Source organism: Eretmochelys imbricata, chromosome 1, assembly GCF_965152235.1.
Source record: "Eretmochelys imbricata isolate rEreImb1 chromosome 1, rEreImb1.hap1, whole genome shotgun sequence".
Classification (NCBI taxonomy): Eukaryota; Metazoa; Chordata; order Testudines; family Cheloniidae; genus Eretmochelys; species Eretmochelys imbricata.
The window spans coordinates 124,827,563-124,854,946 of NC_135572.1; the positions used below are offsets into that span (position 1 = coordinate 124,827,563).

The 27,384-nt window shown below is 41.1% G+C and overlaps 1 protein-coding gene across 3 annotated transcripts; it reads left to right on the forward strand.

Moving 5' to 3' along the window:
* The first annotated feature begins 417 nt into the window (after positions 1–417).
* On the forward strand, positions 418–25,997 carry RGN (regucalcin). Of its 3 annotated transcripts, none has more exons than XM_077807128.1 (7): positions 418–500; positions 6,072–6,237; positions 13,212–13,394; positions 14,327–14,542; positions 15,862–15,993; positions 21,728–21,882; positions 25,860–25,997. In XM_077807128.1, exons 2-7 carry the CDS (start codon positions 6,075–6,077, stop codon positions 25,944–25,946), a joined length of 936 nt encoding a protein of 311 aa, XP_077663254.1. In that variant the 5' UTR covers positions 418–500; positions 6,072–6,074; the 3' UTR covers positions 25,947–25,997. The 3 variants fall into 3 exon arrangements, with proteins under 3 accessions (XP_077663254.1, XP_077663253.1, XP_077663255.1); XM_077807127.1 differs by lacking the exon at positions 418–500 and adding an exon at positions 1,111–1,360; XM_077807129.1 differs by lacking the exons at positions 418–500; positions 25,860–25,997 and adding exons at positions 1,111–1,360; positions 23,327–23,663.
* Positions 25,998–27,384: the final 1,387 nt, after the last annotated feature.

Below are 27,384 nucleotides of genomic sequence, written 5' to 3' on the forward strand. Positions count from 1 at the left end.
GTATTTTCTTTATGGGCAGGGGCGAGATCTGCCAGCTCAGCAACACTCTACCTCTGAGGCTGGAGTAGCACTACTAGCCAGGGAAAACAATGTTATTGAATGGTTTCAGAGTAGCAGCCCTGTTAGTCTGCACCCAATGAAGTGAGCTGTACCTCACGAAAGCTTATGCTCAAATAAATGTGTTAGTCTCTAAGGTGCCACAAGTCCTCCTGTTCTTTTTGCAATGTTACTGAATGTGGTGGGAGTGAGGTGAGAGGGCTTTGCCCCTCTCTATCTCTCCCCACTCCCCCCCTTGTGGTGGCCCTGCCCTGGGCTATGGAGGCTCTGCTCTGCAGTCGGGAACTGAGTGGGGGTGCAGCTGAGCCTCCTTATACGCCCTTTTCGGCGGCATGGTGCTCTGTGCAGGCCTGTAGACTCCACTTTGCCCATGGGCGTGTGTCTGTCCTCTGGCCGGGCATCCCTAGGCCCAGACCGTCTGGAAGAACTCCAGTTAGCGGAAGGTGAGCAGTAACCTTTCCTTGCTGCCGCACGGCGAAGAGCCCGAAACAGGGAAGGGCAAAGAAAGCAAAAGAGCGGGGGCGTGGGGGGAAGAGTCCAACCCCGGGCTAAGAAGCAGGGCGGCTGGGCGTGCAGGGGTGAAGAAGGTGGGAAGGGAGGAGCTGCCCAGACACAGGGCTGGAGTCACGCCCCGGAGAATGCCAGGGGGGCCGTCTGCACCCACACAGCCCGGCCAACGGGGGTGCTCACTAATCACGGAACTGCCCCTTGGCTCCGCTTTACCTGACCCCGGTGGGTCCGGCCTTGCGCCAGCTCTGGCTGCAGCCAAGGCCCGGCCTCGCCTTCGGGTCTCTCCCCTGCCCCCCGCCCCGCAGGCAGCCAGCACAGACACGGCGCCGCCGCCGCCGCAGCTCGGCCCCCGCCGCGAGACACCCGCCCAGCGCCCCCCCCGCATCTACCCGGGCTCGGCGCGGCCCCGCGGGGGAGAGGGCGCCGCGCGCGCACTGGGGACCATCGCGCGGGCGCGCGCCTCTCGGGGCGGGCACCGGCGTGGGCGGAGAAGCCTCGTGGGGAGCGCGCGCGCGCGCCCCGGCGAGGCGCTTGCAGGGTCTGTCGCCGCTGCCGCGGGTGGCGGGCGGAACTTTGGGTGGGGGCGGCGCCAGCGGGCTCTGCCCTGCACCGGCCTGGGCCAAGTGCTGAGCCGGCCCGCTGCCCCCAGGGCGGGGAGTGGAAAAATGCAGCGAGTGACCCGCGTTAACCACTAACAGAGTCAGGGGCTATAAGTGCTTAGTCCTCGCCGAGGCTGCAGCCAGCGCCGGAGCAAAGAACTCCCCCCCCGGTCTTGTGCCTTCCTCCGAAGCAGGTACCGCGGGGGCTGGAAAGGGGCACCAGCCCAGGGCTCCTTCGGGCAGGGGGTTTGAGCGCACCAGGCAGCGTGCTTGGCCAAGGCACAGTGACTGCGTTTGTGGGCGTGTTTCCGCCCCCCGGGACTTCTTCATTGTAACGGGCTGTTGTGTCGCGGGGCTAGGGTTAAAATGCGAGCCGTGTGTGGAAGTGGATCTTAAAAGTGCATCAGCTGGGCGTGTAGTAAATGGAAAGGTGAACGGGGAAGCGCGCTGTGTGCAGCCGGAATGCTGTGGCTACGGTTTGCAGTGCTTTGCCTAGCAGTGAGTTGGAAAGGTATTAAATGTGGCATTCAGAGTTAGGTCATACAACGTTGCCCCTCTGAAACATGTTTGAAATTGAGTATTTTCCTTTGCTAGTTTCTCTCTTGTCTGATTTGCCTCGGCAACTTTTGAGACCTTGTGACATGAAGACTTAACTTATGCAAATGTAGTGCCGCGAGGCATAATTTCGAAACATAAACATATGTCTAGACATTTACATAGCTATGTGGATAAAATGAGCCAGCTGGTCTCACGATCTTTGGTATTGGCTTAAATGCCAATAATACAGTGTTCGCTCTGGAATCTTGTTGTTTCTAATTCATGAAAGATATAACCCACTTTCATATGAAGCAGAACGACTCTATGGCTACTTTAAACAAGTCAGCTGCTGATGCTTATTTATGTAGGCACCACGTATAGTACCTAAGACATTTACATAAGGGTGTTTTTTGCCACGAGGGGGAGAAGAGTTGCAGTGAACTGTATAAAGGAAAGGAGTACTTGTGGCACCTTAGAGACTAACAAATTTATTTGAGCATAAGCTTTCGTGAGCTACAGCTCACTTCATCGGATGCATTCAGCTGTAGCTCACGAAAGCTTATGTTCAAATAAATTTGTTAGTCTCTAAGGTGCCGCAAGTACTCCTTTTCTTTTTGCGAATACAGACTAACACGGCTGCTACTCTGAAACTTGTGAATTGTATGCAATTAGACGAACAAAGGAAAAAAATCATGCCCATAAATAAATTCTGAAGTTACTGTGTTGCACAGATGTTCTGTATAGATGTAGAAATCTGATCCTGCAAACACTTGCATGTGTGCTTATTACTAGTTATATTAGTAGTACCAGTAATCCTGCAAACACATACATCAAGTGTGTTGGTGACCAGTGGGATTCAGAGGACTAAAGTTCATATTGAACATCATAAACTCCTTGGGACCTGACTAGGCTATCAGGTGAAAGCTTAAAAAAGAAAAGAAAACCCCATGGGGAAAAAGTAAAATTAAAGTGTGTTATGTAGGTAACTCAGACTTAAAGGCTTAAATTGCCCGAAATGGAAACTTTGCAATTGTGTAGGAAGAACATAATAATGGAGTCCTCAGTCAGTTATTTAGGCCTTTATCATGCTTCTGAATCTGGCTTAGGTACTCATTGACAGTCTGTACTTCTATGTTCACCCCTTTTACGAGACTAAGTTAAATTTTGTTCAAAGCATACCAAGTAAGGTATCATTTGAAAACTCATGATTTACTGATCATTGTTGTCCTGGTGAAAATGTGTGTGGCAACATTGTATGTAAAGATATAAGATTCCACTATAGGATATTATCAAAGACATGTTCTGGAGAGCAGTCACACAAATGAGTTCCCCATAGACAAAAGACTAGCCAACACCTCAGCCAGGTGTTGATGAAATCAAATGGACCATCACCTGATTAAGTGGCCACTCTTTGGTGTAGCAAAAATCTACATTTTGACAAAGAAGCAGTTTAAGGTTCCTGGACACACAGGTTTCTGTCTCCGGAACAGGGTGGATACAAATCAATGATTTTTTTTTTTAGAAAAAATCAAAACAAACAGATTTTTTTTATTTAAATCTGATTTTTTGATAAAATGCTTTTTGAGGAAAAAAACTATCTAAAGATGGTTTTAATTAAGATACGTTATAGCTCAAATATATCTCATCATGGAATAGGGATTATAAATTCTATTTCTATAGTATGAGACAATATATTCATGTAATGTTTAAGAAAAGTTTTGTAAATGAGTTCCAATAGTTCATGGATTAGGGACCCAATTTTGTGCGGTTCCAGGGGCTTCTGTATAGATTATTTAGGTTAATCTTTCTATCTACCCAATGGGACTCAGTGCTTAGTCGAGAAGATACCATCAGAGATGCTTAGTTTTGCAGTTCTCAAACTGTGGATTTGTGTCTCCAGAGGTAACGTGCTTGTTAACAGCAAAAATGTTTTTAAATATATAGAGGTGAGAAATAGCAAACTTCAACTCTGTTGTCCCTCTGCAAATTTGTGTACACAGAGTCAATCCCTTACCTCTCTCTAAAAGTGCAAAGTTTCAAAAAGTTCAATGAATAGAAGGTTGTAGAGGGCGGAATAGATCTGGACAAGGAGAAGAAGTCTGGAGAGAGAAATGTGAGAAGTGAGGGACATATGCTTGTTTTGTTAAAATATAATATGTTTGCTTTTGACGATAAAAATCCAGAATACTTAACATTGTTTTAGTTATACAATTTATATGTCTCTCTGGTGATGTTCTCCTCCTAATACAGCCTGGCAAGAAAATCCTCCAAATATTAATGATTAACCTGTTGAATTGGAGATAGTTCACCTCCCAATGACTTCAGAAATATCTGCTTCAGTTACCTTTGGTAAATGCAATAACCAAACAATCATTCTCTGATATAGCTGTCAAACCAATCTGAAAAGTTTTTAGAATAAATCACTGTTCAAAAATGTATAGTGTGTACCTTCTAAAAATGAAACCTACATCTATCTCTGAGTTGTGAAGAATATGTATTAAGGTTATAACAACCAACAAGAATGCACTTTTATGTAGGAAACCATGATTAAATTGAGTCTTCCTGGCTAGTGATTTAAATCAATTCGATTTAACTCAAATCCACCCTGCTCCGGAACATCAGCTGGATTCTTGTGCAAGAGAAAGGGCTATAAGAGGAGAGGGCAAACACCCCCAAATCATTTCTCTCCTTTGCCTTCTACCTATATCATCATCAACCCCTGAGGAAGAAAAGAAGCAACATTGGACTGGTGGAGATATCCTGACTAAAAGAGATTCAGCCAGTAAGACTGCTGGAACATGTCGGGAGAGAGACTTTTCCTTTGCATTCATCTAGCTCCCCAAACTGGGGACACGGAGGAACATTTGGGGTGGAGTGGTGGGCCTGGGCCAGCCCCAACAGGGCGAAGGGGGGAAATGCCACCTAGCCCTGCTCTGCTCTCCAGCTCTGCTCAGGTCCCGCTCCCAGCCCTGCTCTCAGCTGAGGCTCTGCTCCTTGCCCCAGCCTCGACCCCATGTCCACCTCCCCTCCCCCAGAGCCACAGCCCTGCTCCCAGCTCAGGGAGGGACAAGTGACCCTGAAAAGTTTGGGGATCACGGATCTAGCTTGTTAAGTTAGTTGTGTTTTTACCTTTTACTTCCTTGTAACTAATTCTGATGTGCCTCATTAACTACAGACTACAAATAATGTGTTGTTTTATCTAAATCATAGGTGCCGGCTCTGTGGGTGCTCTGGGGTGGAGCACCCACAGGGAAAAATTGGTGGGTGCCTTGCACCCACCGACAGCTCCCCACCCCGCCCCAGCTCACCTCCACCTCCGCTCCACCTCCTCCCCTGAGCGCGCCGCTGGGTCCTGCTTCTCCCCCGTCCCTCCCAGGGCTTGCGCCACTTAACAGCTGTTTCATGCGGCAAGCCTGGGAGGGAGGGGAGAGTAGGGGGAACACCACGTGCTTGGGGGAGGAGGCAGGGCGAGGGCAGGGATCTGGGGAGAGATACAATAGAGGCAGGGAGGGGCAGAGTTGGGGCAGGGCCGGGGGGCGGTGCGAGCACCCACTGGCACCGGCAAAAGTTTGTGCTTGTGATCTAAATGAGTGTGTTTGGATTGAAGTGTTTGGGAAACTCCATTTGGGATAGGAAGATTTGTGCATATCATAAACGACAGACTTTATATGAGCTTGTATTGTCCAGGAGGGGGCTGGGCAGTACAAGATGCATATTTCTGGGGGGAAGTCTGGGACTGGGAGTTTGCTGGTGTTGCCATGAAGTGTAATTCAGGAGTGGCTGGCTATTGCACTCAGACCCTACTGCTGGGAGTGATTTACACCCTGGAGGCTGTGTGTGAGAAGGCCAGACAGGAGTGGTCACTCTCACAGCAAAGCAGTGTAAATTAAAAAGCACCCCAGGTTGGGGAATTGCGGCGACACAGCTACCCATCTGTTCAGATTGTACCCTTGGTAGAGTCACACTTTTACCAGTTAATTTGCTTTTTCAGCAACTGTCCTATTTTCCTGAGGGTAACCCTCTTCCATGAGACTTCAGTACCTAAAATCAGGGTTAAGTTAATATTTTTTTTCTGCCTCCTGATTTTCAGATGGTGATCAGGAGTCACTGTCTACTTCATTTGCTTTCTATGAGGGAAGAATAGCAGCAACTTGATGATCTCCAAAATCGCTGCTTTTTTAAAATCAGTAGATAAGGCTCTCTTTAGAGAGCAGCCTGCATTACCATGTTCAAAGCATGAGGGAAAAAAATAAATATTAATATTGTTTTACATTCAATTTCATTTCAGCTTTAAATTGGATTTAAAGCTGATTTTCTTTCACATATTAACGTTTTGCTTTGCTGACTTTGAATTCTTTTTTCTCTCAGGAAATGTCATCCATTAAGGTTGAGTGTGTTGTCAATGAGAATTGCAAAATTGGAGAATCTCCAGTCTGGGAAGAAAAGGAAAGCTCACTTATATATGTGGATATAAGTGGTAAAAAGATTTGCCGATGGAATTCATTCACCAAGCAAGTGCAAAGTGTTTCTGTGGGTAAGAAGCTGCTTTTAAAAGATGCCATGGATTGCCAAAATGTAAATATTTTTAGTGTAAATGTTTTTCTTTGGATTGATAAAATATGCCTTTCCAAAAAGCTTAGACTCATGTGCATAAAGAAATTAAAAGTTCATAAATACCGAACAATTCCATGTTTAGTGTTGGGGGAAGAAAGAACATTCACTACAATTCATGCCCATCACACTCTTTTGGAGAAAAGGAGTGGGCTTTGCAGTGTCTCTTCAAGACCAGTAAACTTATGATTGACTGGACCCAGTCCTAAGGATTATTTTTTTTTTTTCCTGTTTTGTTTCATTTAACATTTAGGTTTTTGCTATTTGGTTACATATAGTTATTCCTGTCTTTTGAATTTTGTAGTACCAGTTGTAATCCATTTTCCTTGGCCATCTATTTAGAATAGGAATGGTATGTATCCACATAGGTTCTGATCCTGCATCATTAAATTGCAAGATTTAATAAACTTTACATTCATTCCAAAAAGCCATTAGCATTCATTATTGTGAAAACAAGGTAATATACTTGTGAACATCATGCATAACAGACCATGTAACCTGTCTAGTATGAAAGAAAACGTACTTGAATGGATAATTTAAAATGGTAAGTAATAGGATTTCCTTTTTGTACAATTTTTTTATTAATAATGAATCTGTACTGTAAGAAACTGATTCCAGTTCATAAAAGTCTGGTTAACTTAGTCTGTCCATCAGCAGTAAATTGAGATACCTGTAAATTTAGGAGTTACTTAATTTAAACTTTGAAGGGTAGTAGTGTCTTCCTTCAGACTTCTGGTTTGAGGACTGGACAAAAGGCAGTAAATGGCATCTTACAGGTTATAGAGTTCTCCTTTGATGACACTTCTAATTCTTTTATACTAGTATAGTGTTCCTTGGTACTGTATACGCTTGTTGGTTATGTTGGATGTTTAGAATGTGTGCATCTGTGCTTCTGTTTCCACATCTCTGCCAGCCCAGTCGTATGTCTGAGTCCCATGCATTTCATTTATACTGTGAAGTAATTAAATTTGTGCAAAATGTTATATTACATTTCTTACATCCTATAAAAAAAACTTTTGGTAATTTAGTTTCCAAATCAGTTCTTGTCTGATATTTACCCCAAGTTTTACTGGCTATACCTGTTAAAGTTATTCTTCCTTACTTTGTTTCTAGATAGTAGGCTTTTATAGAAACAAGATATTTCTACTCAACTTTTCTTTTCTGTTTTTGTCAATTCCCTGTTAATCACCTGTAATTGTACCTAATGGGTCAGTTGAGTGTAAAGTAACCAGGGATCATTTGCTAATTCTCTGATCTACTTAAATCCCTGGAAAGCTCTGCCACCTACCGATTTTATTTTATTTTTTTACAATATGACTAAACTATTGATATTTTCTGTGTTCTAATGGTACTGTATTTAACAGAGAGAATGAAGCTTAGATTTCTATGTTGAGCAGTTATCTTAGTTATTTTATATTTAGTTTTTGCATCTTGGGCAACAACTTAATGGTGAATTGTGCAAGAGTTGTTTAATAGATTTTAATTTCAGTCTTGCTGATATAAAGGTCGTGTCTGTAATGTCCCCGATCCTGTTGAACTCAGTGGGACTACTCACATGCTTAAAGTTAAGCACACACACGTCTTTTTTGCCCGCAATATCTCCCATCTGATTTCCCCCCCCCCCGTTTTCTGTCACATCTAAGCCTTCACTCTGTTCTCCTAACCAAAGACTGGAAAACAGGGTTCCCTTACACTTCTTCCATTCTTCCACTGTGTCTAGTGGGAAATTGAGCTATACAATCCCTTCAGAGACTATCAGCAGTGTGTTTAAAATAACCAAATACATAAGTAACTTTCACTGTTTCTGTATAATATTAACACAGATGCAGGATGATCTAGACCAGTGGTTCCCAAACTAGGGGCGCTGCTTTTTCAGGGAAAGCCCCTGGCGGGCCGGGCCAGTTTGTTTACCTGCTGCGTCCACAGGTTTGGCCGATCGCGGCTCCCACTGGCCACAGTTCGCCATTCTCAGCCAATGGGGGCTGCGGGAAGTGGCGCAGGCCAAAGGATGTGCTGGCTGTCCTTCCCGCAGCCCCCATTGGCTTGGAGCGGTGAACCACGGCCAGTGGGAGCCGCAATCGGCCGAACCTGTGGACATGGCAGGTAAACAAACAGTAATTTGAGTACAGGAATCAGTTGCCAGGGCCTCAGTTTTGCTTGTTGTACACCATTAAACAAAACTCTCTAACATTTAGTAATCATGCATACGAAGTAAAGAAAAGAAGTCACAACATTTAAAACCCAAGTCTTCATTTTAACATATCCTTTTATAGAATCTTTTAACTGATGGGGAGGGGAAAGTTTATTTGAAAGTTCCCAGCCAATGGGAACTGTGGAGCCAGTGCTCGGGGTGGGAGAGAGGCAGTTTGCAGAGCCTTCTAGCCGTGCCTCCGCCTGGGAACAGCAGGGACAGGTCGTTGCTAGCAGGGACAGGTCGCTGCTTGCAGGGAGCCACCCGAGGTGTGTGCTCCCCAGATCCAGCAATCCGAGACCCCTCTCATGCCCCAGCCCCCATCTCCACACCCTCTCTTCCACCCAGACTCCCTCCCTCTTAGTTAACCGGAATTTTTCACTTACCGGAACCCCCATTCCCCGAACATGCCGGATTAAAAAAGGCTTTTACTGTAGCTTTCACCTCTCACATTCTGTTAAAATCCAGTGCTATTTTTCAGTAGACAGAATAAATGTACACAAGAGGAGGAAAGAGAATAGCAAAGGGTAGAAAAATGAGGTTTCAGTCTCTAACGCTGGCAGATTAGGTCTGGTCTAACTGGCTTAATTAAGTCTCTCAGGGCTGAAAAATCCATGCCCCCTGATCAGCGTACTTAAGCTGGCGCAGTGTATGCAGCTCTAGGTTGACGGAAGACAAACCCATAGTTTCTGGAAGACCATAGACAAAGCATATGGTACATTAAAGGTGCAGTAGGTTATATATATTTTCAGAGGCAAAGACTACAATCTCTTCAATTTTGTGACTTACAGCATAGAAGGGCTTCTCTACACTTAAAACACTACGGTGGCACAGCTGCAGTGCTTCAGTGTAGACACTACCTACTCCAACAGGAGGGTTTGTTATGTTGGCGTAAGTAAAGCTGTGTCTACACTGCCACTTTCAATGCTAAAACTTTTGCTAAACGCTAAAACACCCCCCTGGGCGACAAGTTTTAGCTCTGGAAAGCACCAGTGTAAACCGCACTTTATTGCCGGGAGCTGTGCTCCCGGCGATAAAGCTACCACCACTCATTAGGGGTGTTTTGTTTTGTTTTAAATCTCCAGGAGAGCTTTCCCACTGCGATAAAGTGTGACTACACTGCTCACGTCACAGCGCTGCCATGGCCAGGCTGTAATGTGGGTAGTGTATACCCAGGAGGCGGTAGCTTGGTCAATGGAAGAATTCTTCCATTGACGTAGCACTGTCTTCATGGGGGCTTAGGTTAGCTTAACTACAATGCTCAGAAGGGGTGGATTTTTCACACCCCTGAGCAATGTTGTTACACTGACCTAACTTTTCTAGTGTAGACTAGGCCAAAAAGTAAAAGGAAGTAAAACGCATATTCAGTTTGCAGCATCTGAAAGACCTGCACAACATCTTGCCTTTGTCTGAGAAATCTGATGGAAAAATCTTTCCACTGGAAGATCTGCTACCATTGATATCTTTCCCAGCCTTTTTTATTGTGGGTATTTGTAAGCAGTTTAAGACAGGGACTCTTTGTTTGTGTGTGTTGAACTGCAATGCCTAGTAGAGTCCTTCAGAGTAACAGCCGTGTTAGTCTGTATTCGCAAAAAGAAAAGGAGTACTTGTGGCACCTTAGAGACTAACCAATTTATTTGAGCATAAGCTTATGCTCAAATAAATTGGTTAGTCTCTAAGGTGCCACAAGTACTTCTTTTCTTTTAGTAGAGTCCTGATACTGATTAGGTGCTGCTGCAATATGTATTACTCTGGGTTTTTCTGTTCTATAGCAACTCCTTTTCATACATCTAGTCTTTTTTCCACTTCAGGTATTTTTACAGGAACTCTATGGTTATCACCTCAGGGTTCCAATAAAGAATGAAACAGCCTTAAGATCTTTAAGCCTGACCTATTTTTAAAAACATCTTAATTACAGTTAGTGGATTTTAGCCATAAGCTCCATGTTGTCCTGGGAGATCATGTCAGTTGAATAGCCTGATGAGGTGAGATTCCCTTTTGCTGTCCTAATTTTTCTAAAGTTTTTTGAGGGTTTTTTTTGTTCTCTGGGCCCATTTTGGTTTCTGTCTGTGTTCCATGTTTCTCTTTATGTAAGCAGCTCATTCTTTTCCCCAGCTTCCTAGGGTAAGCTTGTCACGCAGTTTCTCCGGTCGTCTTTAATCTGTGTTTGTAGCCATTTCAATCCACGTGAACGCAAATTGCTGTTTTATAATAATGAAGTGTTCTCTCGTGTAAAATTAAACTGGGGCAGTGAGTTTAGGCTTAGGTACATCTTAAGCTGTCATCCTGTGTCATGAGTAAGGCTACGTTTTAGTCACAGGTATTTTTAGTCAGTCATGGACAGGTCACAGGCAGTAAACAAAAATTCACAGCCTGTGACCTGTCCATGATTTATACTATATACCCCTGACTTGGGTGCTCTGGGGCAGGGAACGGCCCGGGGGCGCCGCGGGTGCTCTGGGGTCGGGGGGTAGTATGGGCAAAAAATCATGTTCAGTTTAGTTAAATACAGTAATGGTATTTGGATGTTCTCACACACAATTAGCTTCCACTTTATTACAGAAATAGTTTTTAAAATGCGCATCTGAATTGCCTTGCCTTCTCTATTTTTATGTACTGTATTGTGTTTACCTATCCAAACATGCCTATCAGTTTAGTAGCAACTAGCTGTAGTATGTAAATGGAAACTCAGTAAGTATCTTACATTGCACATTTATTTTTTTTAATTTATTATTGTGGTAAACTCGGTTTCACGCTACTGTAAACGGTGGATTGAGTTCAATCAAAGCAATTTAAATCATGATTTTAACCCTCATTTAAAATCAACAACTGGGAAATCTTATTTAAATAATTGATTTTAATCTTGTTTTGAATTTGTACTTTTTAGCTATGTTCCTGAAGAAAGGATGATTCTCCGTGGTTGATATGATTTGGTACTTTTTGCTAACCAGTAGGATGGACTATATATGCACACATTTTATTTAAGCATTTACATAGCTTAACATGCATTTATTCACATTCTTAATTTTTTAGCTTTTTTTATTGTTAGAAAATGATGAATGGCGCATTTCTTATTTACTTAGTTTTTTTAACTCATGATTTGTGTCAAGCTGCATTTGTATAGAAATTGGAATTCAGTTAAGTGCACAAAAACAGCATTTTAAGTTTTATTTAACTAAGAATTTATCTTACGTGTACTTGATACTTACATGATAAGTTTATCAAAACTAGTTTTGCATTTAAAACTAGCTCAGTATATTAAAGAAGGGAAGTATTATCTGTAGTTATTGAGTTCAAGTGTCAGTTTCTGGTCACCATGTTCTTCCAAGATTTTAGAATTAGTAGATCTCCTCCCTTGCACACCTGATTTTTATTCATAGATTGGAAGAGGAAAACAAGCATTCTTGCTTTTTCAAGAAAATTTCAACTCCCAGTCGGTCTCTCAACTTTGACTGAGCTAGTCATTTGAGCTGAATTAGTTGAATAAATTTGAAATTTAAGAAAATATTCTCTCTGCACCTGCAGGAGAGGCTACTGCTCTCAAAAGCTGGTTTAGTCCTTCAGTGAACTCTGGTTCCAGGTGCTCAGTCAGCCACTTTCACTAGTTCAGTGGTTTGACTTCCTTTTAAATCTTTAGCAGAGAACATGTACTTCTTGAATATTATCTTTTTAAAATTAATTTAAGTGATTTTAGTAGATTATAGTTTTAGACAGTAACATAGTTTGTTTGCAATTATAACATAATTTTAAACAGGTTTCTTTTTAAAAGAAAAATCTTTTTAATTGAAATAAAAATCTATGCATCCTATGCACCATCAGGATGCATAGAAATTATTTTTTTAATTTATAGTGTATCTGATCAACTCTTCGTTCTCCATATAAGCTTTTTGTTCTGTGTTTGTACAGTGCGTAGCACAATGGGGTCCTGTTCAGGACTGGGGCTTCTAGGTTCTACTGCAATATAAATAAACAATAATAACAATACTATTAGCAGTATTGCAGTAGCCCCCAAAGGCCCTGCTAGTTTATTGTTACTGTAGATTCTTAGCACCACACAATCTTTAAAGCATTTATCTTCACAACACCCTAGTGAGATAAGTATTATCCCCATTGTACAGAACTGAGGCACAAAGAGGAGATGACTTGCTCAGAGTCACACAGGAAGTCTGCCAGGGCAGGGAGTCGAACCCAGGTCACTCAAGACCGAGGCTAGTGCCCTAACCATTGGATTATCCTTCCTTGCTAGGTACTTCTATCTACCTACCTACCTACCTACCCACACACAGGATGCCTTCCCCAAGAAGCTTGCAGTCTATACATTAATTCAATATATAATTTGATTACTTTTGTGTGTGCAATATTAGTTCGTAGTTCTCACTAATGGAATTCCATAAGTGTGCATAAGCATGTACATACAATACAAGCTTCTTGTTTGTTGTGGTGAATGATAGATATACCATGTCACCCAGGAAGGCATGGATTAATTAAAGTGAGATTAATTATCAGTTATTATTTTGTGCTTTTGTATTTGGCCAAATACATCACAAATAGAAGAATAGCATCTGGATATGAATGAAATATTTGTCAACCTTGGTTATGAGTGTGATGAGCAATCATAGGTTGGTTACAGGTGGCTGACTGCTTTTTATCTACAGTTATAGTATTTTACGTCTCCCCTCACACCCATTTTCTTATGTTGTCTCTAGATGCTCCTGTTAGCAGCGTGGCCCTTCGGAAATCTGGGGATTATGTCGTTACCCTGGGAACCAGGTTTGCTGCTTTAAAATGGAAAGACCAGTCAGTAACCACCATTGTTCACGTTGACAAGGATAAACCAAACAACAGATTCAATGATGGGAAAGTGGACCCTGCAGGGAGGTTTTTTGCAGGTTTGTTGGAAATATGTACTAAGGAGCACTGGAACTTTTTCCTCAGATTTTAGGGACAATTTGTAAAGACCCTGGCAGATGTAGGAAGTGTCTGTCTTTCAAGTCGAGGTTGTCATCTTACTTTCAAGCCACAGAAAATCTTAATTCTAAAATACCATATTAATTTAATCCACTTTTAAAAATGTATTACCCCAGAGCTCTGCTCTATTCTGTTTAAAAAAAAAAAAAAAAGTTCTTTCGTCGTATAAAAATTTATTTTCTTGTCTCCAGTGTTGGCATTCATGACTTGTTTTGAATGCACTTGGAAAATACCAATGCAAATATGTTTACAGTGGAAAACTTATTGTTTGTTTTTTCCCATACACTGAATATAAATATATTTTCAAAAACAATTTAAGCATACAGCAAATTGTTTTCAAAGCAGGGAGAGTGTGTCTGATATACATTTGAAATTTCAAGGTTTAATTTCAATTTTCTTTTACCAAACCCTCCCCCCCCCCCCAAAAAAAAATCTCTATTAGTGGCATAACTTGTCATTTAACATTTTAAGACTTTTTGTAGCCCTGATTCTAAAGTTAGTGCAATTTTTTCCTATGTTTGGGGGAGGAGGGGCATTAAATTGTGACAACTATCTTACTGTTTGAGAACACTGTGTAATTAACAATGCTAGCATGATTGCCTTCAACTCCTTTGCAGCCACAATTTTTAAAAAATCTTTAATTTTATTCATCATGCTCTGTTAAATGCACACAATCAAATTTGCCTTCTCCCTTTTGGTTTTAACTAAATCTCTTTGAATGTTTAAAGGAGAAAACCTAGTCAAAGTTTGAGGGAAGTTTATGTCAAAGAGGCAGTCATTGCCACTGTAAAAGGAGTGCATTTGGTTTCTGTGAAGCTGTGCTTTCTAATGAATGACCCTCTCATTTTTGTAGGTACCATGGCTGAGGAGATTCGACCTGCTGTGCTAGAGAGACACCAAGGTGCTCTGTATACACTCTTCCCTGATCATTCTGTAGTGAAGCATTTTGATCAGGTGGACATCTCTAATGGCTTGGATTGGTCACTGGATCACAAGACTTTCTTTTACATTGATAGCCTGTCCTTCTCTGTGGATGCCTTTGATTATGACCTGCAAACAGGAAAAATTTGTATGAATTCTTTTCTTATGCTAAAATATTTTTAAGTTACTTTCTGTGCAGTTTTTTTCTTTCAACTATTAAGCAAAAAATCAATTGTGACCCAGGCCCTACTTACACCTGTGGTCCTAGAGCATTATTTTTTGAGTTAGTTTAAATGTGGTTTGGCTTCATCCATTCTAGACATCAAAACCCAGTTTAAAACAAGTTAGCAGAAACTGGGTTAAAAAAACAGCTTATCTAAGTAGGTTCCTGGCTCAGAGTAATTAGATGGGTTGGTTCATATTAGGACATTATTAAATTTATATATTTAATAATTGACCTGAAATAATTTGTTAAAATTCATTTTATCCATTGCAATCTATGCTGAGCCTGTAAATTGTACATTCATTGATTATACACTCACAATTCACTTCTAATGTTTCTGTGTTATCAAGTATGAAGCATTTTTGCCTCATTTTCCTCCAGTGGCTATGCTGCCTGTTATGAAACAGGAGGTGAATTAGCAGAGAAGTTTGTACTGCATCTTTTCAGCATATAAAATGCGCTACACTTTTATAGTGTTTGCATTCATATATTGTTTTAAAATGGAAATCCCTAACTGAAGAAGATCCTAGAGAGCCAACCAACTGCTGAAAAGCAGTAACTCAAACATCATCTTCCCTTATTTATGGGGGGAAAAAACAAAACAAAAAAACACCACCATAACCTCAAGGTCTTTTCACAGGCATGGGCAAATGGAAAAGCTCCTCCAACTTGGATTCTAAAAATTTGATTTAAAGTAACATGAACCATAATAATTTGGTTTAAAGGAACACCATCAGTTTGAAATCTGGTCAGTTTTAAAATTGAGCTTAAACTAGTTTTAGGTACAATGTCTGCCCCAAGTCCCACTACCATATTTGTGGTTTACAATCACATTTTTCTATATTAAAAAGCCCCACGCAGCAGAAGAAACCTAGGAACAAACTGACTCTGACAGTCAATTGTCAAAACGCAGAATAAACAAACTAGAACAGTTGGATTTTCTTTTGTTAATATCTTGTAATAATAGTGGGTGGTAAAATGTTCATATAAAGTGCAATTTTTTTTAAATTGACATTGTCTCTTTGAGTTCATAGTTTTCCTAACTTTCTGTTGATTTATATATTTGAATGTCAGCTTTGTGTTGGAACAATTAGTGGTGTGTTCTGGGAATCTCTTTATTGAAATGGCAGCATTAGAAAATCATCCTTCTTAGCTATTTCTAGGAGTATGACTTAGGAAAATGTTAACTCACAATAACTTAATATCTCACTTAGTGTATGATGCCTGTTGATTTTCTTTTGCAGCCAATCGCAGGAGTATGTACAAGCTAGAAAAGGAAGAAAGCATCCCTGATGGAATGTGTATTGATACAGAAGGCAAACTCTGGGTAGCCTGTTATGATGGAGGGAGAGTGATCCGTCTAGACCCTGAGACAGGTAATTCCTCTCAGAGGATGAACTGAAATTTTGCATTAAATAAGCTAAGGGGTAGTTGGATAATGGGCTTTTCTGGAAGTGTGTCTGTACTCATGCTCTACTGTGGATGAATAGCTCTTATCTTAAGTGCTCATTCCAATGCTAATTTTGTAAACATATCTACTCTTCTTTGATAGTGGCTACAAAAAATGATGTGGAATGATTTCATTTAAAGTTCTTCCTCTTAAAAGTTAGTCTTGTCATGGATATGTAACCTTTGTGATCAGCATGCTAGCTTCTGTTAAACATATAAAACATATAAAAATGTGTATCCATTGAAGAGTTCTGATAGCAGCCAAAATGACAGGTTTGAGATGGGTTTTTACATGTTCATTAAGTAACAGAAGCTGCAGAAGTATTTTTGCAACTTGGCCATTAGATGGTAGTGTAGCTGAACTGTTTCTATAATTCCCCACGTTTCTTGGCCTTTGGTTGATGACTGATTATTATTTTTTTGAATTAGTAGTCTGACATTTTTCAGTCTGAGACCAGTGTTTACTATACAGTAACTCCTCACTTAACGTTGTAGTTACATTCCTGAAAAATGCTACTTTAAGCAAAATGATGTTAAGCAAATTTAATTCCCCATAAGAATTAATGTAAATGGGTAAGGGGGTGGGGGGCGTTTAGGTTCCAGGGCAAGTTTTTTCACCAGACAAAAGACTGTATATCTGTGTACACACGCGCACACACACACACACACATGCAGAGAGTACATTTTAAGCAAACAATTTAATACTTTACACAGCAATGATAATTGTGAAGTTTGGTTGAGGTGGTGAAGTCAGAGGGTGGGATATTTCCCAGGGAATGACTTACTGCTAAATGATGAACTAGCATTCGGCTGAGCCCTCAAGGGTTAACACATTGTTAATGTAGCCTCACACTCTACAAGGCAGCACGAATGGAGGGAGGGGAGACAGCATGGCAGAGAGAGACAGACACACACACTGTGTGTGTGTGTGTGAGAGAGAGAGGTGCATTGCCCCTCTAAGTACATTGCCTTTTTATGTAGATCAGCAAGTTGAGACAGCAGCTGCTGCCAGCAAGCTCCCTCCGTCCTGAGCCCTGTCGTGTCCACCCCGTTCCCCCCACTATGGAGGTGGGGTAAAGGAGCGGGGAGCAGGAGCGGAAGAGAAAGGGGGACACCCTGACATTAGCCTCCACAGCAAGTAAGAGGCTTGGGGAACAGCTCCAAGGCAGAGGGTAGGAGCAGCACAGGGCAGCGGGGAGAGGGACAGCTGAACTGCCAGCAATTGGTAGCCTGCTGGGTGGCTGCTGCACAGGGAACTTAGGGGAACGGGAAGCTGATAGGAGGGCTGTCAGTCCACCGTGGTTCCAAGCCCCCACCAGCTAGCTGCAACGGGCTGCTCTTCCTGCAAGCAGTGGACAAAGCAGGCGGCTGCCAAACAATGTTATAAGGGAGCATTGCACAACTTTAAACGAGCACGTTCCCTAATTGATCAGTAACGAAACAACGTTAACCGGGACAACTTTAAGTAAAGAGTTCCTGTATTGCTAAATGGTCTGGAAGAAGAGGTAAGCAGTGAAGTGGCAAAAATGGCTGATGACACAAATTTATTTAGCTAGTACCCCCTTTGACACATGCACAAAGGTTACCTATGTTCTACTCACTTTTATTGTTTAAATTATTTACACCATAAATATAGAATCATGGAATGGAGGTTATAAAGTTCTTTAGCGTCCCACAGCATTTTAACTTTCCAGCATGAATCATTCATGTGTGCGCACTCAGGTGTTTGCCTCCCTCATTTTGAGTCTTTGTCACATGTAACTTCCCACATTTGGGACTTGGCAGGTTGAGAGGTATGATTAAGTTTAGTCACACCCAGAAAAGACTGTAAGGAACTACAAAGAGACCCGACAAAGCTAAGTGAATGGGCAGCATGATGGCCTATGAAATTTATTTTGACAAAGACAAGGTAATACGTATTTTAAAGGAAGATTTTAATTGCACAATTTGTCTATACATATTGCTTGATTCTAAATTAACTTACTAGTCAGGAAGAAGACCTGAGCGTTATTGTGGACAGCTCCATGAAAACCTCTCTGTCTAATACACAGTAGCTGTAAAAAATGCAAACAGAATGTGGATAAATAGGATAGAAAATAATACTGAAAATGTTAATAAAAATCATTGGTACACACGTGAAATACTGTGTTCTGTTCTATTCAAACTATGTTAAAAATAGCAGAAATAAAAACCATTCAGGGATGGGTGATGAAGACAATTTAAAGTAATGAAGAGATTGAAAAGATTAGGGTTGCTTACAGAAGGGATGAATAAGAGGGGTCATGGTAGAGGTGTACAAAAGAATGATTGGTATAGAAAAAGTAAGTTAGCTGCTCCTACTTACCCTTTCTTATAACACAAGTACTTTCCATTTTCATTGAAAATCCCTTGTAACCTATTGAAAGCTGTGAAATGCTACCTAAACACAACCTGTGGAACTCACTGGCATGAGATAGAATTGAGTCCAAGAGCAGAATGGATTAAACATTTATATAGCTAGGATGCTTGTTTGTTAATAAGGAGAGTAAACCCTCATATGTAAGAGCATAAGGAAACCACTTACTGATGGGTTTTAGGAATAAACTTCCCCTTTGGGTAGGTTATTCCACAATTATCCATTATAGTGTTTTTTGTACCTTCTTCTGAAGTGTCTGGTGCTGTGCATTGTTGGAGGCAGGATATCAGACTAGACAGGATATCGTTCTGATCTAGAGTGACAATTCCTATGTTTTTCTTCTCTGGAGAAAGTTATAGGGTGTTTAGGTCAACAGAGAACTGGAGTCAAAATGTACTTGGCTGATGGGGCTTGGACATTTGACACTTGACAGTATGTTTATGTGTGGATGGGTTTTTGTTCTGAGGGTTTTTCACTCCATTGTAGAGTTTCGTTTTCTTGTTGTCTCTCTTTGAATAGATGCTCCCCACTACTTGTCCTTCTCAGTGAAAGGAGTGTGGTGTTACTGTCTTTAGACTACACATTTGAAAGCCCAGGGATTTAACCTGATAGATTTAGTCTATACATATCACTTCAGTTTATTTTAGATTACTAATATTCTCACCTTGTCGGTTTGGACTAAGCAAAGATGTCTTTCGCTTCTGTAGTTAATGGCCAATTGAAGGCTTTTTATTGGCAAACTGGCTGATAAAACAGTCTATGGCTTATTTTATTTTTAGCCAGTGGCAGAAAAATTCGTGAAACAATTGGGCTAAGGTGAAGATGGGACATTTTTAGAAAGGGGATTTTCAGGTTTTACTCAGTGAAATTTGGATTTGGGAGCATTTGGGTGGAGGTGGATAGACAAGGGAACTTGTTTATTTGGCATCTTTTTTTAAGCAATCCTTGGAGATAACTGGATTAAATAGTGGTGAGATGGAATTATAGTATCTGCATGCGCAAACCAAAAGATATCTAGTTTGCATAGTTCAGACAAAATACGAACCTTTAGTTTGCACTTGCAGTTACAGCACAGTATAGTAGAGTGTGCTGCACTTCACACCCCCATAGTTGAACTGTTGGGCTGTGTAGACATGCCCTCGGTTGTCAGTTTATTTTAGGTATTGTAAAAATGTAAGATGCTATTTGTTATATAGATGCAGGGAGCCCAAGATGCTTCTCAAACCATGTGGACTATTCAGGATATACATGGGAATCTTTTTTTTGTCCATTACTGAAGCAGACTTATCTTTGTGGGATTAATTTTAAGGCAGTTTTTAAAATGTATCTAACTCTTGTGACAAGAAATTCGCAAAGTGTTTCAATGAGACATGGAAAAATCTCACTCATCCTTTTTTGAAATCTCATTTAAGGACTTGATTATCAAACATGGACCAAGTAACTGTGGTTGTTTGTGTTGGTACTTCGTTTAGAAAAGGAAATAAGAGTAGCTTGTTGGGTGAGCCAACAAAAGTATTTTTGCAAACTAAAATAATTTTGTTTACTATCTGTTTATTTAAAATACAAAGATGAAATCTTGGCCTGGCAAAGTCATGTCAAAACTCCCTTTGACTACAGCGGAGCTAGGAGTTTTCACTCCTAAAGTATTTCACCATAAAATGTTGTATTTTAAACTTTCAATATATTATTACATTGCTTCTACCTGCAAGGATTACCAACATTGGGGGGTGGGGAGAGAGAGAGAGAGGAAATGTATTTAAAGAAAACACAAGACCTCAGCAGAATTCAATAAATGTATGAAATATCTATATGATAAATAGGATAAAAATATGTAATGGGTATAAACCCTCATGATTCAGGGCCTTAGACAAGCACTTACTGCTTGAGATTAAAAAGAATTTCCCCTGTATATATTTTCGTTATGAAGTTTCTTGAAACTTCTTTTGAAGCATCTAGTACTGGCCACTGCCAGAAACCTTATACTTGGGCTAAGTGGACCACTGGCATGTCAGTATCCTGAGTCTCTGTAATAATTATATAGACATTTGAGTGCTTTACAAAGTTCAGATAATCATTATCATCCCTGTTTTATGTGGACCTGATCCAAAGCTCATTGAAGCCTATTGTTCCATGTTTGAATTTAATAATAATGTGAGATGTCAAAATAACAGGCTCAGATGGAATTATTTAAAGATTATCAATCCAAGAGTAATACCAGCACTATGCAGACTACAGAAGCAAAGTTTACTTTACCAGTCTTTGTGAATGGTGAAAAGCTGACACCGCTGTAAGTGGTGGAATGCTGGCAGTTTTAATTCTCAATCTAACTCCCAGAATCTTTCCTTTTATAGGGTGTGAGATAAAGAAATTCCTTTTGGAGTGAAAAATTACTTTCCCACAATGTGTACAGTTTGATATTTTAGTTTACCTCATTACTTATAGAATGTCTTTTTATGGTATATCCGTTTTGATTGATAACCCAAAGAGATTTTTGACCCAGTCATTATTACTGACAGCTATGGCAACAGGCAGTTGCTAATGAGTGAAAACTTAAAACATCTTTCGGGGGCCATTATTTCATTCATTACAGGAACATCTGCAATAACAAATACCTTTTACCAATCTCAGAACTTAATTGGATAATAAGCACCCCTTATCAAGTACCCAGTCTTGTTTTTCTGTAGGGTCCCTTCATTAATTTTGAGGGGTACCTTCCTGGTCATCTGGACTCTCTCTCAAACTGAGAGATGCAGGGAATAATTAGGCACATCCCAATATTTAATTAGATACATTCTTGAGCGTTGCTCACATACTAAGTTCAGTTTAAGGATAGAATTTTTCACTTTCATAAATACAGGGGACTGCATTTATAGACACACAACATAAAAAGGATTTTGGGTAACAGAATTATGAGAGTTTAACATACAAAAATAATGAAAGGCTAATATTTATTAACACAATGGAAAAAGACACCTACTTACCTCAGTACGCTTTGGATCAGGCCCCATTTACAGAAACAGAGATTAAGTGACTTGCCAAAGGCTATACTGGGAGTAAATGACAGAATCAAGAATGGAACTCTGAATTCTTCCCAGCCTCACACTCAGCCTGCTAAATTACAATAAATTGGTCTCCCCCTTTTCTCTCCACCCCAAACCTGGCATTTCTGTGCAACATAGGGTTCTATGCTGGTTACTAGCAATCTTGTTAAATTCTTTGTAGAAAATAAACCAACAAAAAGCTTCTTTTTTTTTTCTCCCCTCCAGGAAAAAGAATCCAGACTGTGAAGCTGCCTGTTGACAAGACAACTTCCTGCTGCTTTGGTGGAAAGGATTATTCAGAAATGTATGTGACTTCTGCATGTCAAGGAATGGATGATGAATCGTTTTCACGGCAACCACAGGCTGGTGGTATTTTCAAGGTGATTAAATTATTTCTTTTCTTTTAAAAGACCAGAAAGAATTTTCTTATACATTTTGGTTTGAAGGCAGGTGGTGGTGGTGGGGGGGGGGGGGGTCAGTCTGAACGTACCATATCACTTAAAACTATTGTTCTTGGTTTTTTGACTTTCAGTTTTTTGGTCCCTACTGCTGTATTTAGAAAATTGCTAGTCTTTTCATGTTTACATGGTAGACTGGTTCTAAACTTGTAACAATACTGACATAGCTAATGTCTTGTACAATCATCATTTTCTGTACCAAAAAACCTCTACTTTTAAAAAAAATTCCCAACTTTAGCAGGGCAAAAACTTGTAGAGAATTTTTGTTTTAACACAAAGTAGGAGACAATGTGTTATCTACCAAACTGTTATTTATAACTTAGTTTGCTAGGATTTTTTTTGTTTGTTTTTTAAATTGGTGACTGGCATAGGGCACGCATGCTCTGTAGCGCCCTCTGCTGCACATGTCCCATCGCCTCAACTGCCTCTCCCCTATGTTTTCTGTTTCTCCCAGAGATTCATATGACTCAGCTCTCCAGCTGGGTCACTGAGTTCAGCCCCCTTCAGAAGCCCAAACAAACTTCTTTTGCGCTCCTTGGGCTCTTCTTCAGCCTATCCTCTGGGCTCAGTTCCCAGCCCCTCCTGGGCCATCTTTAAGTGTCTCTGCTCTGGGATAGAGCACTGACTCCCAGGCTGCTTTCCCTGGAGCCCCCCTCATACACTCAGCCCCTCTGGGCTACCTTTCAGTCTTCCCTGCTTTAGAATTGAGGGCTGAATCCCTTGTTTCCTCCAGACCCTACTTCGGGGCCTTTCACAGGAGCCCATCTTGCTCCCTGTGGTTCCTTCTCCAGACTGAGTTTTCTGGGTCCCAGGTGTTTCAGCCTTGTCCCCTGACCCAATTAGTCCTTAGCTTGGCAGGCAGCTAATTGTTGCAGACAATTGAATTGATTGAACAGGGTTGGCTAGCCCCAGGCCTCCTGGCTCTTATAGGGGCAGGCCAGCCTGTTGCACAGACCTTGTGGATTTAAAACCCTGATCCTGCAATTGACTGCATGCAGGCACACCCCTGTAGCTGTACACAATCAATTGTAAGATAGGTGCATCCGATGAAGGGAGCTGTAGCTCACGAAAGCTTATGCTCAAATAAATTGGTTAGTCTCTAAGGTGCCACAAGTACTCCTTTTCTTCAATTGTAGGATTGAGACCCAAGTGTGTTTGAAAGAGTGTTGTCAGGAGAATGGGCCATGGCATAGAAATTATGGTTGTTTGGAAACAGCAGTGGGTTGAAATTAATATCTGGTGATGGGTTGTAATGTAGAAAATTGCAGGATATCAAGTCGGTCACAGTCTTCTAAAACAAATTACTCTGTGGAAAGATACATGAATCATCACAATTATCTTCTCTCTCTCCCTTATTTTTAAATAGATAACTGGACTAGGGGTGAAAGGAATCCCACCACATTCATTTGCAGGTTAAATATTCACTCTTCAGAACAAAGTACACGTCCAAAAGCAAGAGTAGCTTAAGCAAGAAACATATTAAAGAAGTACTTGAGCTGGAATTCTGCATCTCCTGCATTTGAAACCACAGCTCTGTGGGTAGACTTCTGGCAGAAACGGATAAATGAAGCAACTTTTGAAATGCATCAAATTTTTCAAAATTCTTTGTTTTCTTGGTCTCTTGTGTAACTTTAAATACCTCCTGTAATTTTCTATAACACTAAAATCACTCTCATCTTAATAAACTTGGAATATAACTTGAACAGTGGTATTTTTTGCCTTGTTTGCTCTACCATCCCTTTTCTATTTGTAGCTTATAGTTAAGGCTAATTTTTTGTCACAGATATTTTTAGTAAAAGTGAGGGACTGGTCGTTGGCAATAAACAAAAATTCCTGGAAGCCTGTGACCTGTCCCTGACTTTCACAAAAAATATCCCTGACAAAATAGGAAGGCGGGTTCAGCACCCATTGCTGCTGGGGCTCCCAGATCCCCCATTGCTGTGGTCAGTGGGAGCTCTGGGGTCCCTCACCGCTGTGGGAACTATGGGGTCCTCCTGCCCCCAGGCTGGGCGGCTGTGGGGTCCCCTCACTCCTGAGGTGGCTGGGCACTCATGGGGGTCACCCGCCGCAGCTGGGAGCTGCAGGGTCCCCCAGCCGCCTGCCACAGCTCGGCAGCTGCAGGATCTGCTGGCTGCCAACTACAGCTGGGCAGCTGCAGGGTTGCCCCCACCAGTGCAGGGGCTGGGAGCTCTAGCCCGGAGGCAGAAAATGTCACAGAGATCAGTGGAAGTCACGGATCCATGACCTCTGTGACGTAATCGTAGCCGTACTTATAGTGTATTGAGTCACTGATGAAATTTTTTTATTGTCTTCATTTGCTTGCTACCTCTCTCAAACAAGCTTTCAAAGCTTCACATAAATTATCCACTGTGTACATTCACAGTAAAGAAAATATTTGTTACTGTAATATAACTTAGCGACTGATGTTTAATTTTAAATAGATAGCTTGTTTTATATAGTTGGTTTTCGTAGGTAACTTAGACTTTTATTGGTTAAATTAGTGCCTATGAAAGGTGTCTACTAACTGCATTAGCTAACATAGCCATCCCTGTAACTTCAGAACAGGAAGAGTAACTGCAGTGGGCAATGCAAACTAGCTTGCACTATCCAGGCAATATACTCTTTCACCTTGAAGAACCTGGTTTCATACATCTCCCATGTCCATCCATCTCACTAGAGTTCACCTGTAAAAAAAAAAAAAAAAAAAAAAAAAAATTGGGGGGGTGAAGGGGTTGTGCTTTTCTTATCCACAGAGCAGTAAAGAGGAGATGAGCTGTCTTCCTCTCAAGTTCCTTGTTTATGTTCTGAGGCATTAATACAGGTCACCTGCACAAACACATGAGGCGCTGTTGTTTTTTTTTTTTCTCATTCAACAATTCAGGTTTTTAAACCGTACCGATCATGGTTCTTCCTAAATGCGGCACGTACAGCTGACCAGAAGAAAAAAATCTGTGGAAAACTTCAGTTTTTCAATAAAAATTCAAATACTGGAAAACTTTGACTGAAAACTGTAAAATTTCAATTTGGAAATGTTGCCACAGTGACTCTTACACTTCTTTTTTTTCTTCTCTGTACGCTGGACATCTTGGTCAGACTATATCTCCCATGAGGCACTATGGTCTCCCCTGTTGGAGTGTCTCTGACCTACATGCATCATGGGAGATGTAGTTTGACAAGGGAGCCTGGCCTATAGAGGAGAATGGGAACATGAGGCAACCAAACTAAAACTCCCATAAAGTTCCATGTAATATTTAGGTTTTTGGCTTTAGAGTTTTTGATGAAAAATCAAAATTTTCCCCAGAAAGCCAACACTTTTTTTTTTCATGAAAAATTTTAGTTGAAAACCCAATTTTTATCAAAAACAATGTTGACCAAAAACTTCTGAAGGGGCATAAAAGTCCCCTAAAAATGCTTCATTTTCCAGGGCAGTTGGGTTACAGAAATTGGGACTATATCAGGATTACTGGGAGCTTCTCACAAATTTGAGACTAACAGAGATTTTATCCATAGAAGGCTTGGAGGAATTGGAGATACAGCAATGTCCATTCAACACAGTAAGAACCTAGATAGATAAGAGGATAATCGAAAATATTTGGAGCACTATTTTTTTAAAGGTGAACTGCTGGCATAGTCTCCCATCAGGACTGGGTATTGAAATTTCCACATTTAGGGTAACAGCAGCGTCTGTTTTGGAAGCAATCAGTTTTATTCCAGATAGGCTACAGATTTTAATGGCAGTTGGGGAGGAAGGACAGTAATTATCACTTGCTTCAGATCCGGAAGGAAGGACAATAATTACTTGCTTCACTTTTCAGGAGCACAATGAAATTTTGCAATGAACAAAGCTGAACAAACAACTCGTAAGTGGCAGAATGAAATGTGCATCTCTCTCTTTCCAGATAATTGCACACCAGCTGTGTATTTACAAGATGCCAGTCACTATGGAATTGGGGCTACCAAACTACCAGAAAGGATTACATGCTTGAGTTTCTCAATCTCCTGACCAAGTACAAGAGCTGAGATTTTAACATCAAAATTGGATGTTATGAGAATACAGTAAAGCTGATAAGATTCAGTTTCTAATAGATTAAAATACTAGCAATCAAAACAACAATTGATGCCTGCAGTTGGAATTTGTAGTCAAAGATTTTTTTTGTTTGTTTAACTTATACCTTAACTCTAATTAACTGGTTTTGTGTGCTGTATTTTTTTTTTTTTTAATCTTATGCAGGATATAACATCTGAACGCAAACTAGCAGAAAACAGTGGCTCTTATGATGCATATCTCACAGTTCTAGGGCTAGCTGCACATCTGTCCCGCTTTTGTATCATCTGAAGGGATGCGCTGAGGCAGGGCTCTTGCCCTTACCTGTCTTGGGGTGGAATCTCACAATTCTTCAACTCTTAGCATGGGACCTGAGTATGCTACTCCTTGTGTGTGTATATACACCAGCCACTTAGCAGCCTGCAGACCAGACTGGGTTTGAGCATCTGCACTTCTTTCCTTCAGAAACCTGTGACCGGTGATAAAGTGACGAACAGCCTTCTTAAAACAAAGCATTTTTATTTAGTAGTTTGGAATAAAGCGTTAGAGGATTTCAGAGCAACAGCATGCATGTATATTTAGTCTCATCTAATCTTACACTTCAGTACAAGCTAAATTGGATGAAGAAAAGGAGTACTTGTGGCACCTTAGAGACTAATAAATTTCTTTGAGCATTTTCTACTGCATGCATCCGATGAAGTGAGCTGTAGCTCACAAAAGCTTATGCTCAAAGAAATTGGTTAGTCTCTAAGATGCCACAAGTCCTCCTTTTTCTTTTTGTGGATACAGACTAACGTGGCTGCTACTCTGTAAATTGGATGAGCTTTCCTCTCAAATTACAGCGACAGACCTGAACCAACTCCTAGTGTCTGAGGTAAGATTGCCATCTCTGAGACGCAGAAGAACCAGCCCCAGGCCACTCGCCCCGCCAACAAAAAGGGTGCTAGTGCCGACTATAGCTAATTGTGACTAAAATGTTTGAGAACCATTTTACACAAAAAAAGCCCTACAATATGTGTATGTTTGTTACCATTTTTCTTAGCTTAGCCTAAGACAGTGTCGCAGTCTGAATTATGGAGGTGTGCTGTAACGTGTCTCCTCCCAAGTAGGCAAGCATTCCCTGGGACCAGGAAGGGCCCAGCTGCTTTCAGACACTCCAGCCAGTCCTGTCTCTCTTCCATCCCAGCCTGGTCTCCCCAGGAAGAGCACACCCCACTCACACACACTTGCCCATGCTGAAATAGGCCAGACCTCTAGAAAACCCTGGCATCGTGCACCCTGCTTTTACATCCAATATAGGTATCCATGATAAATATGCCATGGTATTCTACAAGGACCTGCATAACCCTGGAATAGTATCCTTTCCTGTGAATGTGCTT